We start from the raw sequence: 13,232 nt of genomic DNA, 5'->3' as shown, positions 1-13,232 counted from the left end.
GGCGGGTGCCTATGAGCCAGACGAGCCGCTGAGGGCACGCTGCCGTGGCCATACCTGCATGCACCCCCTGAAGCCACGGCGTACAGACACCTTGTCTTCAGACACGCCCCCGACCACGAGGCTGCGCATCTTCAGCCCGGGCAGCTGGTTCCCGATCTGCATCGTGTTCTGTGCGAAGAGGGGAGGCTCAGGGCCACGTCCGCCACCCTGGAGCCACCTTCCCCTAGGAAGGCCCCTTCCACAGACTCCCTGAACCCGATCACAGCTGGGTCCCGAGGAGAGGGCTTGGCCAGGCCAGGCTGGCTTGGCTTCTCGTGGAGCGCACCTGACTGCACATGACGGTGGGCGAGGGACGGGCTCAGAGGACACATGTCCGTGTCCCAGCCCAGCCACAGTAGCCAGCAAGGGGAACGTGGACAACCCTCCCCGCTCCATGGTGGGCTCACTCTCACCAGTAGACAAGCCCCAAGTGACAGGAGCTCGGCACGCTATTAGGCAGACACAGTAAACAACTACATCCGTGTCCACACGGTATGGGCCGCGGGCGTCGCCGGAGGCCCTCGTCCAGGAGGGCATGTCTGAATGACAGCTGTTTCCTCTCAGAGCTGTAAGGGCCTGGACTCTAAGCGCTCGGGGACTCACGTGCAGCCCCGTCACTGTGTGCATGTCACATGTGCCTCGTGTCACCCGGCTATGACTGTGCCCTGCTGCTCAGTACGCCACTTGCTCACCTGGGCCAGGTACACACTCTGGTGTCCCATAGCCCCTCCAGGACCCGGACCACTCGCCCAGCTTCACCCACTGTCCATGTTCTCTGGGCTTGGACCCCAGCGTTTTCATCTGCAGGGACACTGCAGGGGTGGGGCTGCCCTCGAGCCCTCAGAACTGCAGCCATTGGCAACAGCCCTGTGGGGAAACGACAGGCCCCGGACTCGCAGTCCAGCAACCCCGTGGGCCATGACGAACAACGCCGTGGGGTGCAGGGCTGCCCAGGGATGCGGGGCGTCCTCCACTGGGGAACGCAGCACACGACGTCAAACGAGATTGTCCTCAAGCTTCGTCATCTACCGTCCGCCCACCTGAGCTGTGGCTGGCCTGGGACCTGTTACTCCGTTCCTCCGGGCAGGGGCCACTCCTAGCCTGCACCTAATCCACCGTCCTGCGTGTTATTTTTACTTCACAGGCTCATAGCTGGATGGAGCTCACCCTGACTCTCAAATGTGGCCTGGGGACCTGAGTTGGTGCTGGAACAAATCAGAGTGGCACTCTTGGAGTGGGGGGTCATATTTTATATGCGAGAAGAAACGAACCTTAGGGGCTGGGGCAAATGTGCAGTTTAGATAATGACTTGGCCCCCAAAAGTGATCTTTTGAAACTTGGTCCCAGTAGGTGGGACTGATCAAGGTGGGCAGATGGCGGAAGTGTGGCCTCAGGAATGGAGTCATGGTCTGGGAAAGACTGAGCTGGTTCTAGCTCTCGCGAGAAGGGACCCATTCCCAAGATAGCGGGTTGTTAGGACAAAGGGTGCGGCCTCTGACTGCACAGGCCCGCCATGTTCCCGGCTGCTGTCAGCCACGTTGCAGCTGGCCTTACGGACACCGCCCTCGGACTTCCCACCAGCAGACCTCTTTCCTTTAGAAATGCTCCAACTTCAGGTATTTCTATAAGCAACCTAGCAATGGGCCGAGACAGGGCCGTGCTGGGCATACACATACAGCTGTTGTTGTAACTTGTAAAAACGTGGCTGCGGGCGGCACCAGGGGAACCAGGACGGAAAACACAGCCGGACAACGTCCATTCCTGAACACAGGGCTGACTATCCGGGTGGGAAGAGGCTCAGAGGCAGAGGGTGGAACATGGGACCTCAACTCGGGGGCCCAGAAACTGCTGACCCAAATCGACAAGGTCTCTGTTGACCCTGGCACTTTCAGGGGTTGTCTGTTTTCCCGTGGGCTTGAAGAAGGGGGGCAGTCCCAAAGAGGGTGCAGGGGCCAACTCACCTGGTCCATCCCATAGTCCAAGGTCATGACCGCCAGGTACTTGATGTCCTTGCCCTCCTTGGCACTCTTCAGCTCGATCAGAAGGTGGTGCCACACCCCATCGGCCACACGTGACCTGGACAGCCTCATGGTCGCCACATCAGCAGGCCCATGGGACACCTCGAACTGGACGTAGCTATTCAGGATCTGGAGGACAAGGAGAGTCACACCCACTGTCAGTGCGATGACAATGACACGGGGACACTTGGCAGTCACTTTAATAACAAGGCCAAACTGGGTCAAATGGGTTCCCCGGCTAGGCCGAGTTTTCACTTGCTGGTGGTGCTTTTTATTTTTTATTTTTTAAAATTCTGCCGGAGGGTGCGTGCACTTGCCAGAGAGGGGAAGTGGGAAGGCGGCTGCGGGAGCGGTCACGCTGCAGTCCCTTCTCCACTCCTCCGGCCCGCCAGGACTTGGGGCATGGCAGGCACCCAGTGCGTGTCTCAAAGCTCGGGGCTGGATTCGAACCATGTAGTCAGCCATGTGGGATCGAGCTGTCTCGACACCAGGCCGCAGAGCTGTCCCCGTGTAGCGGTTAACACTGGTCAGAATCGTATGCTCTCCACTATGGCAAAAGTATCTGCGATTTGACGGAGCGAGTCGGCCCTGTTAGACTTCTGATGCATCAGGGACCACCACAGACTCAGGTGGGCACTGGACTCGGAGTTTTCTATGCACACGTTACACTTTATGAGATCAGATTCAATCCTCTGTGTTTAATTATGTGTTCACACACACGCACACACACACACGCACACACAGGAATTTGCACTGAGATTGGCCAAAGAGCTCCTACTTTGAAATGAAGTGGACGGAGGCAGAGCCAGGACCTTATTTCCCGCAGTGAGAGGCTGGGTCATTTGGACCAGCTTCCTCCTGAGAATAGGAGGCCTGAGACAAAATAGCAGAGGAAATCTATTTGAAGGCACTGGAATGAGTCGAAGCACACCAGGGTTCTGGGGTCACATGCAGGGAGACACAGAGGCCTTCAGAAGTGAGCCTGGTTCTGCTGTCCCCTGTGGTGGCCGATTCTAGAAAACACAGCTGAAGCTGGAAAACAGGACAAAGCTTCCTAGACTTGTGCGACTGGGGGATTAAAAACTGGATTTCAGGGCCCAGCAGGTGGTGTGGTGGTTAAGGCGCTGGACACTCCCACATGGCCGACCATGGTTCGAGTCCCAGACCTGGTGACTTACTTTCTCTCTGTGTTTCTCTGTGGTCAAATTAAATAAAAAAGGAATGAATAAATAAAATTGAAAAAATAATTCTTTTTTTTTTTTTTTAAAACACTGGATTTCAGGGCCTGCCTAGGGGTCAGGGCATCTTTTGTCCTTGGTTCAGGGTAGAACCCCGAAGGCCTACACACCAAGAGCAGGCAAGGAGCAGACCAGCTCGCCCAGGAACTTCAGCCCAGCCTCGACTCTTCTCATCTGCGACTGCGAGCAATGTAGGCCCGCACTGCCCCGCCGGCCCCAGGCGCACACGTGGAGGATGACACGTCCACCCTGGACCCGGCCTCACGACAATGCCCAGCACGCTACACGGAGTAACCACACATGTGGGAAGACGAGACGGCATGTTGAAAACCAAGACGAACTGAGGAGTGGGAACAGACTCCGGGAACCTAGACAACGCACTCAGGAGACACACACTTGGAAATGACAACGGGACGCAGAAGGTTCACAGAAACAGTCACACGACCATCAGACTCCGATTTCTGGGAGTGCTATTTCAAGAGACGAGTCGAACTCCCTGCTGTGGGTAATTCCACGGGAGAAAAATCAGGAAGCAGGACTATTACGAGCCCAAATACTCATATTTAAAAGTTAACTTTGGGCCAGCAGGTGGTGTGGTGGTTAAGGTGGCTGGATCCCAAATGACTAACCACATGGTTCGAGTCCTGGACCTGGTGGCTTGGAAAATACACCGGACATGTGTGCATATGTGCCCCAAATCCCAAGAGGAGAAGGGAGAAGGGATTGTGGGGTGGTCATCTGCCCTGGGGTGTGCTCTCACTTTCTCTTTGTCTTTCTCTCTCAGGCAAGCACACACACCCTATAGCAAAAGCCAAAACAATCATAGTAATAGTAATGGCAGCTAAAAGGCACAGTAGATTTTTAAGAAACAAACAAATATTAAAGGTAAGGTACAGAAACGTTGACAGTGAAGGGACAGAAAGGTCACATTGAGTAAACACCAACCATAGGAAAGCCAATACAGCGATGTTAACATGCGACACTGCAGACTTTATGGCAAAGATCATTACGGGAGACAAAAAGGATTTGGGGCCCAGCTGCAGTGGCACAGGCAGCAGGGCATGGATGCAGCCACAGGAGGCGGGAGTTCAAGCCCAGACAGGCCTGACACAGCGGGAGAGGGGTGCCTGCATGTATTCTAGCTAACCAGGAGGCTGGGACAGGAGTGTGTGGGGGTGGGAGACTCAAAAATACCCATATCTCAGGGCCGGCAGGTGGCATGATGGTTAAGGGCGCTGGACTCCCAAATGGCTGACTGCGGGTCGAGTCCCGGATCTGGCAGCTTACTTTCTCACTTTCTCTCTCTCTCTTTCACTCTGTCCCTTTCTGGTCAAATTAAAATAGATAAAGTTAATTTTTTTTTTTAAAGAAGAAAAGCTATTTTAAAAAAAGATACCCACATCTCTCATTTTCATAATGATAAAAGAACCAATTTACCCAAAAGATAAAACACCCCCGGGCTAGTCCACAGCATCAGTCCACGGTGTAGTGGTTAAGGCAGCTGGGCCCCACTTGGCCAACTGCATGGTTCAAATCCCCAAACCATGCTGGGCACGCGTGCGTGTGTACCCGAAATCCCGAAAGAAGGGAAGATAGAGAGAGATGACTGCAGTGTGACCGCTCCCCATGAGGGGAGCTTCCACGCGTTGCCCTTTGCCTCTCAGTCTCTGTCTCTCTGCAGTGAGCGCACACACCTTATAGCAAAAACCTTAAGAGAGGAATAAAACCCCACGTTTACTAACTGAGAAACCGTGTTGATGGTCAACTTCAGATGACTTTGCGTTTTGCCTCCTTGGGTTCTGTAGAAGTTCAAGGGGACTCGCTCACCTCCCTTGCCCTTCTCTCACTCTCCTTGCTAACGAAACGCCAAGGCAGCGGATCAACAGTGAGAACATCACGTCTAAGAGAAGCGCCAGCAGTTCTGTGAACCCCAGGACTCCGGAAAGAAGCTGCACCCATGTGTCTGTCACCGGATTCCGGGAGGACTCAGGAAGAGCACCCTTATCCCAGTAGACAATGCAGGTGGGTTTAAGGCACCTGAGAGCAATTATCCAAATTGTTTGGGCTGTGGGATAATGACACAGCCTCCTCGGGCCGACCCTGGGGGCAGGAGGCATACCGGGACACCCAGACTTCTGTACCCAGCTCACAGGGCCTGCCAGAGGCCCGAGCAGAACACGGGGCTGGAAACCACCAGGGTCCTCCTCTTTCTTATCCCAGCCCACCGGGCTCTGAGAAGGGACCGGGGTGGTCTGTGGAATGCCCTCTAAGCCGCCCTCCTGCCTCTGGGCCTCCAGACAAGGCTGGCCGTGGTCCTGGCAACAGCCTTTCTCAGAGGCCGGGCTACGCATAAGGACATGACTCCCACAAGGCAGGAGCCGGGCCTGCCGGGCTGTTCTCGGGTGGCGGGGGGTGCCTTTCCCTCCAGTGACCTCACTCCAGATGACAACACGAGGCTCTGGCTTGTCACTGAGCGGGAGACAGCCAATTTAATTTGTTCCAACAGTGAGACAACCACGGAGAAAAATACCATCCCCGGGCAGAATCGTGCTTGCCAAGTTTTGGCCCACCGCCTGGTGACTCGGGAAATGACAAGTTAACGAGGGAGTGAGGCTGTAATTGCGCACTCCGACCACCTGGGCGGGGCTCTGAGCGCACTCCTGAGCGGGCCTGGGAGAGGGGGAAGGTGGGAGAATCCAAGGCCTCCTGCTCCCCCCAGGCCTGTGCCCTGCCTGCCCACTGGGAGGCGCCCCTACAGGGAGCACTTGGGGTCCTGCCCCCACTGACCTCCACAGGGTCACAAGGCCCCTCCCCTGCCCCTCTTGCCAAGTCTGCAGAAAGGATGAACACGGGGTGACTGCAGGGAGCCGGGGCTGTCCTGGGGACCCGGCAGAGGGGGAGCGTTGGGCCTGGAGTGCCAGCTCAGCCGCATTCTCCCCACGTGGAATGAGCTTGGGTGAGCACAGGGAAGAGCAGCTCACTCCAACCGACTCCCCGACAGGAGCTGAGCACACTCGGCCTCGGCAGCACGAGAAGCCCCCGAGGTGGGGAACGAGGGCGAGGCCCGGAGCAGAGCCGACAGTGGACGGGACCCCAGGGGCTCCGGGGTAAGGAACCCCACTAAGGCACAGAGGGTACTGGGCGGGCCATGCAGGGCCAGGGGCTGCGCGCTCCTGTGTGGCTGGCCAGAGGCGAGGCTGACCTAAGGGCAGCAGGTCAGGCACGGTGGGAGGTGACGTCCACAGGAAGCCATAGCCGCCGAGCGCATGCCCGGGTCCCAGGTGCACACACACACACAGCACACAGACCCGTGTGCAGATGTGCACACGCAGACACGTACACACACACATGCTCGAACAAAGGCCTGGCAGGAGCGCAGCGACCAGGGAGCGCGGCCACACCCAGAGGGAGTGTGCTCGGCCCGACCCCACAGCTCCTGGTCAGGGGGGCCATAGCTGCGCCCGCGTGCCCCCACCTGCAGCTCTGAGGGAGGCGAAGGGGACAGGAGCCTGTGGGGCCCCATAGCCCCAAGGGGGTCTACGTGTCCCTGTCACTAACGGTGCGACTGTGCTGCTGCTGCAGGGAGTGGCTCAGGCCGCCCTCCTTCATCCCCTGGAGACAGAGGGTGGCACAGCTCAGGGCGGGGAGGCACAGACCCCTTCATGCTCCATGGGCCCCCTGCTCCCAGGCGGGCGGCACTGCCCAGCACCTGGTCCCCTCGCTCAGCACCTGCCTGCCCTGCAGTGCCCCAGTAGGGCCTGGTCCCACTCACCTGGAGGTGGAGCCTGCAGGACACGCCAGCCGTGGCCGCCATCAGCACGCCATCTTCCTTCCGGGTCCGGAACATGAGCCCCAGGTACCAGGGGACGGAGATGGTGATGTCCAGGTCGCCCCAGGACACCACGCTCTCGCCGCTGAAGCGCTGAGGGTGGGGCATGGCTGTGGACAGAGAGCCGGGACCTCAGGGCCTCCCAACATCGGGTGGGCCTGAGGGTCTTCATCAGCTGCAAGGGAGGGGACGGCCTGGTGGGGGCGTCTCAGAAGTCCACCTGTACCCGCAGCCAGTCCTCTGAATCCAGCAACCTCTGGCCGGTGGCATCTGGGTCCTGAGACACTCTGCCTTCCTGGGAAGTGAGTTCAGGGCCTCGGGCCCCAAACCATGACCTGAGCAAGGGGTTCTCGGGCTGGACACAAGAAGGTGACAGCTCTGAGTACCACCCTGCTTCCAAGGGACGTGGCTGCTGCCTGGGGGGTCTGCAACCACATGCCACATGGGGTGCGGGACCAAGGGCCCTCTTTGGGCACAGTCCCGGCAGCTGGCAGGTGGTGGAGGGTGCCCCTGGACTGGCAAGTGGGGGCCTGGGGCTTCCCTTTCAGGCCTCACGCGGGACCGTGCTGCATGAGACCCGGCCAGCTCCTTTGCACCCCGGCTTCCCGACCGTGGGCAGCCCTGTCAGAGTAGAGGAGGGTCCTGTGACTCGCTCCTGGGTGCAGGGCTCTGCTCCCTTCGCCTGCTCGGCGCCCCTCACGAGGCTGCAGGTCCATCCCTGTGTGTACTCGGACCCTCGGGGAACACAAGCATAGGGAAGCTGCTGGTACCTGACGAGAAGCCCCACGTGAGGGGTTCTGAGCACCCTGACACCTAAGAGCGGCCCCTTGCCCAGCCGCCACGGTAAGAAGGGGGTGCAGACGGCGCCAGGCCCTCACCTTGCTCGCAGTTCTTCCCCCCAAACCGGAGCGGGCACTCGCACACGTAGGTGTTCCACCTGCTGACACAGGTGCCTCCGTTCTGACACCAGGTCCCCTCGCAGAAGTTCCTCCGGGCAGTGCAGCCTGGCAAGGCAGACACCAGGTCTGACTCAGAGACGCCCTGTTTCCCGCCGGACCGTGTGGAGAACGGGCTCGCGAGTAGTCGCCGAGGCCCTCCGGCCGCATCGCACGTGAGACTGCAGTGGTGCAGGATGCTGCCCCCACGGGAGGCTCAGGGTCTCTGGGTGATCCTGGGCCCTGGTACGTGCTCAAGCCCCTGGGACTGCACATGCCTGGTTGGCGGCAGGCCCAGCAGCGTCACGGCACCCCCAGACGGCAGGACCAGCAGCCGTGACAGTAGCGCATCCCGCATGCTTGCCCTGGGGTCTGCTCCCAGAAGTGCACCCAGCTGGGCACAGGTTCCGGGGGAAAGGGGCTCCCAGGGACGTGCAGGTGACCCCTCCCCCTTGGCCGCACAGCCCCGCACGCCCCAGTGCTGCGCCAACCTGCCCGGGTGCCGTTGTTGGCGATGAACCCCGCCATGTCCACGTGTTTGCCGTCCACCGACAGGTTGCGCATGCAGCCCACGAACTGGCGGTTGTGCACTGGGAAGTCTTCCGGCAGGTTGGGGACGCCCCCCAGAAGCAGGGGGCCGGTCAGGTCCAGGGACCTGGGAAGACACCATGTCATTGGGACTGGGTGGCGAGGCCACCAGACAGGCAGGGAGGCCAGCGAGCAGAGGCCGGGCTGAGGGACGAGTCTGCTTCTGGTGCCGCCTGGCTCTGCGCCCTCTGTGCCTCGGCTTCCCCCAGTGCACCATGCCCTAACCAGCTGGTGCTTCTGTGACAGCGAACCAGTGAGGCCTGGGCCCGCCCACACCTCGGCTGGCGGGAGCTCAGCGAGCACGGGTCAGGGCCAGACAGGCTTTGCCTCCCCGGCCCGAGGCCCTCCAGGGAAGAGAGCAGACTTGAAGGGAGGCTAGGACTGGCACTGCCACCAGCTGTGGTGCGACCTTGCCAAGAGCCCGACCTCTCTAGAGAGCGCCCAGCAGAAGGGGGGCGGGGCGGGGAGCTGGGCCCGGCTCGGATGCTCAGTGTACACCAGGTGCATCCAAACGTGGTCCTCAAAAAGGCCATTCACGTCTCACCAACACACAGGGACCTTTGCTCAGGTCAGTGTTACAAAAGGAGGCACAGGACCGTGGCACGGGTGCCTTCTCTCGGAGCAGAGCGAGCCCTGGAAAGCCCTGGGACCAGCCAGGTACACAGCTGTATTATCCACCCAGGTCTGCGGTCTCAGGGTCAGGCTTGCTAGGCCAAGGCCAGCCATCCCATGGGGACAGGGCTGGATAGTTTCTGGGTCAGCAAGCTTGCACTCGGGCTGCCTGCTCTTTGACAGATACCTCGAAGGGGACTTTTTCTAGAAAGTTCTACCGTGTCAGAGCCAGCCATGGGGAGGGACTATGACTCCAGCTGCCTGGTGGGAGCTTCAGGAGCTGAGCCCAGAGCACCCGTGTCAGCCAGCCCTGGGAGAGCTGCAGGGGCCACCCGTGCGCAGTGACAGGGACCCCAGCCTCCATTCCCGCACTTACTTTTTGGGGCCACTCTGCGTGCCCTGGGCAGCGCAGCTGTAGTTGCCGACGTAGCTGCCGAAGCGCACAGCCACAGCGGTGTCACAGTCGTCCACAGTCACCACGGCCACCTTCTCCCCTGACGGTCCGTGGGGCAGACCCAGGCGGCCAATGTTAGGCTGAGGGAACAGGAGGGACAGGAGATATCAGCGTCCTCTCCGGCAGCACCGGCAGCAGGCTCGCCAACCCCTGCACGTCGCCCGCAGAGGGCAGCCTATGGATGAGAAGTGAGAGCCCCCAACTTAAACCTGCTCCCTCCCGCAGTGCAGCTCACGGCGCCACGGGTCGGGTGGTGCTTTGTCCCCCAAAGTCCGTGTTAAGGTGCTGGGAGGTGGTGGCACCTCCATGAGGAAGACCCAGCTTTGTGGGGACGGGAACCTCTGGCTGGCTGGGCGTGTGGGGGGTGGGGAGTGGGAAGTCGCATCCCCACACATGCCCGCAGACCTGCCTGTTTCTCCTGGCCAGAGGTCAGTCGGGTGCCAGCCTCGTGCCCCGGGCCCTTCCAGCCCCCAGAATTGTGAGCCAGAAAGGCCCCTGCTGGTAGAAAAGCTCAGTGCCCGGCTCCCACTGAGCTGCGCGATACTGGGATAGTGCACGCGCTGGCCCCAGTCTCCTCCCCAAAGCTCGGAAAGTGGCCACGTGTGGACTGAGGGCCGCTGCAGCTGTGAGCAGTTCAGGCGAGGTCGAACAGGAGCAGGGCCTGGGTGCAGGGCGCCAGGGGCCGGCCTGGGTGCAGGGCGCTGGGGGCATCACAAGAACGCAGGGACGTGCAGGAGGGCGCCGTGTGAAGGCGGAGGCAGAGACCAGGTGCGTATCTATAGGCCGAAGAACGCTCGTCTGGATGGAGCAGGAAGCCGAGTGACTTCAGGGGCCTGTGGCCGCCAGTTGGAGTCCCACGCAGCTGTGCAGTGCGCAGCACCCACGTCCGTACATGGACACCCCCGGGGCCTCCACTGCCCTGTCTAGCTACAGCCGGCACAAGGCCCATCACTGCACCTCCTCTCTGTGAGGAGACCCACCCCTCCGTGCTATGGGAACCGACGAGGTGAGGTCAACCTGAGAGTCACGGCTCCCCACGGACGGACCTTAGCCAGACCCGAGGGGCTCCCCTATGGGAGCCAGCGACCTGGTCCACGGGAACCTTGTGTTTTCTGTCAGTTGATGAGATCGTTCCTGGTTAAGGACCAGGCGGAGGCACGTAGGAAACAGCCCACGTCGTCACCGCCCCTGCCGCCCGCACTGCGGACATGCAGAGTACCCATCATGGCGCTTAAATGTCAGTGTGACCGGGGAGCCGCCCTCCCGCTGCCCACCTCATCTTCACAGGCTGTAATCTGCACTTCTGGGTGGGGGTGGGGTCTTCTGGAGAGGGGATATAATCAGCATTTATTCCTGGACTTCCTGAAACTAAGCTGCCTGGGCCCGGCAGGTGGTGTGGAGTTAAAGATTCTGGACTCTCACATGGCCGACCACAGTTCAAGTCCCGGCCCTGGTGGCTTGCTTTCTCATTTTCCCTCTCTCTGATCAAACTGGAAAATAATAATAATGATAATTAAGGTTAAATATTTTTTAAAAAGAAAAAAAAAAAGAAAAGAAACCAAGCTGCCGTTTGTCACAGCGCAGCTGTCGGACACGGCAGAATCAGCCACTCAGGGCTATGTGATTCAAGTGAATACGGGACAAAAAGTCACTGGAGGCACCAGGCAGAAAATAACTGGCCCACTGGTGCTTCTGCAGCGGCACAGGCTGGCCTGACCGGCCCCGGGAGGCCCTGACTTGAGACCTGGCGTCAGGGAGTCAGGCAGCAAGCGAGACCTTCTGGCCAGCATCCTCTGAGCAACATCACCCACTGCACGCTGGCCCCTATGCCCAGACTGGCCATTCGGTCAAAAGGGACGGCCCTGACACAGCCGGGTGCTGAGCTCCATGGGCTGGGACCATGGGAAGGCCTGGGTCGATTTCTGATCCAATCTAACGGCTGGCTGTGGGGGCTGAGGCAGGGGTGGCAGGGGAGACTGAAAAGGAGGTAGGTACAGTGGGAGGCCCTGTGGTCACAGCTTGGAACTGAGGCAGAAGACTGCAACATGGTAATACTTTTTCTAGAAAAAGAATTTTTTTTTGAGAATTACTTATTATTATTACTTTTAAATTTAACCAGAAAAAGACAGAGAGTGAGAAAGCAAGTTGCCATGCCTAGGACTGAAACCGTGGTTGGCCATGTGGGAGTCCAGCACCTTACCCATCACGCCATCGGTTGGCCCTAAGAAATTTATTTAAAAAGGTGATGTCAGGGTTTAATAAGATGATTACATCTACTGGGTTGTTGGAAAAGCCATGAAGCATTTTTGCATAGAAAAACAGAAAAAAACATCATGGCTTTTCTACCAATCCAATGTATTCTCGATACGACCACCACCCACTACATACACGCTCTGAGTCCATGCTGTACTCCGCTAAGATGCACAATCACACGTAAAGAAGTATAGGAGCCAGCAGGTGGCATGGTGTTTAAGGCACTGAGCTGCCACACGGCCGACCGTGGTTTGAGTCCCAGACCTGGGAGCCTGAGAATCACGCCGGGCACATGTGCATGCGTGCCCAGAATCCTGAAGGAAGGCTGAAGGGACTGTAGGGACTGTGGAGTGGCTACTGCCCCCGGAGGTGATGTCTCACCTTCCCTCTCTGTCTCTCTGTAACCAGCAAGCACACACACCCTATGGCAAAAAGCTAAGGAAAAGAACACCCACCACCACGAGTCGCCTGGCCACTCACTCCCCGGGTGACCTTTGGGAAGACCCTTCCTCACTTTTCCCTGTAAGACTGAGACAGAGACATTGCTCGGCCTCCCCGTGAGGGATGCCGCGTGGCCAAGTACAGGATGAGGGCTGCAGGCTCCTGTGAGGGGTCGGGACACAGGACAGTGACCGCAGTGGCGGCTTGAGTCGGGTCAGGAACGAGACCAGGGCCCCAGCCAGTGTGCTCGATCTGGGCTCCTGTTGTGTTTTTTTGAGCGAAGGCACTGAGTTTGGGCGAGGTGGCCGGCACGCAGAATGGGAGGCCAGGAAGGGGAACCAGGAGGCGGTAGCGGTGCCTGGCTCGCTTTCCGCATGTCGCACTGTGCGTCACGCTTGTTCTTTATTCACTATGCAGGTGATGCGTGTACCTGACAGCGCGGTGTGGCGCGTGTACGTGACAGAGCACGTGCCCTCCGCAGGCTCTAGGCATGCCACAGCTCCCTTCCTCCACCCTCCTGCCCACCAAATCCGGGCACTCAGCGTGTGCTCAGCGTGAATGGCAACGGCTGTACCACCGGGCCAGCCCTCCACAATGGTTTAAAAAGAGATAGCTGGGGGACCAGCAGACCACAGTTCGAGTCCCGGACCCGGTGGCTTAAACTCATGCCAGACGCGTGTGCATGTGTGCCCAAGATCCTGAGAGGAGAATGAAGGAGAAGGGATTGTGGCATGGCCATCCCCCCTGGGGATGATTTCTAACTTTCTGTCTCTCTGTCTCTTTCTGTCTTTCTGGTGAGCGCATGTACCCTATAGCAAAAAAAAA

At 59.0% G+C, this 13,232-nt stretch overlaps 1 protein-coding gene across 1 annotated transcript in view; it reads right to left on the bottom strand.

The window, feature by feature from the left end:
• Positions 1–13,232, bottom strand: part of CELSR1 (cadherin EGF LAG seven-pass G-type receptor 1) — a gene marked incomplete at its 5' end in the record, with an annotated part of 155,990 nt that overhangs the window by 43,698 nt on the left and 99,060 nt on the right. The window contains 6 exon segments of the mRNA XM_006164654.3: positions 55–168; positions 2,001–2,186; positions 7,068–7,234; positions 8,003–8,128; positions 8,551–8,714; positions 9,636–9,793. Coding sequence (XP_006164716.1) covers positions 55–168; positions 2,001–2,186; positions 7,068–7,234; positions 8,003–8,128; positions 8,551–8,714; positions 9,636–9,793 — 915 coding nt within the window.

This window comes from Tupaia chinensis, unplaced genomic scaffold (genome assembly GCF_000334495.1).
Source record: "Tupaia chinensis unplaced genomic scaffold, TupChi_1.0 Scaffold143651_1, whole genome shotgun sequence".
NCBI classification, from domain to species: domain Eukaryota; kingdom Metazoa; phylum Chordata; class Mammalia; order Scandentia; family Tupaiidae; genus Tupaia; species Tupaia belangeri.
The sequence above is the reverse complement of the archived record's forward strand: the minus strand, read 5'-3'. Positions and strand labels throughout refer to the sequence as shown.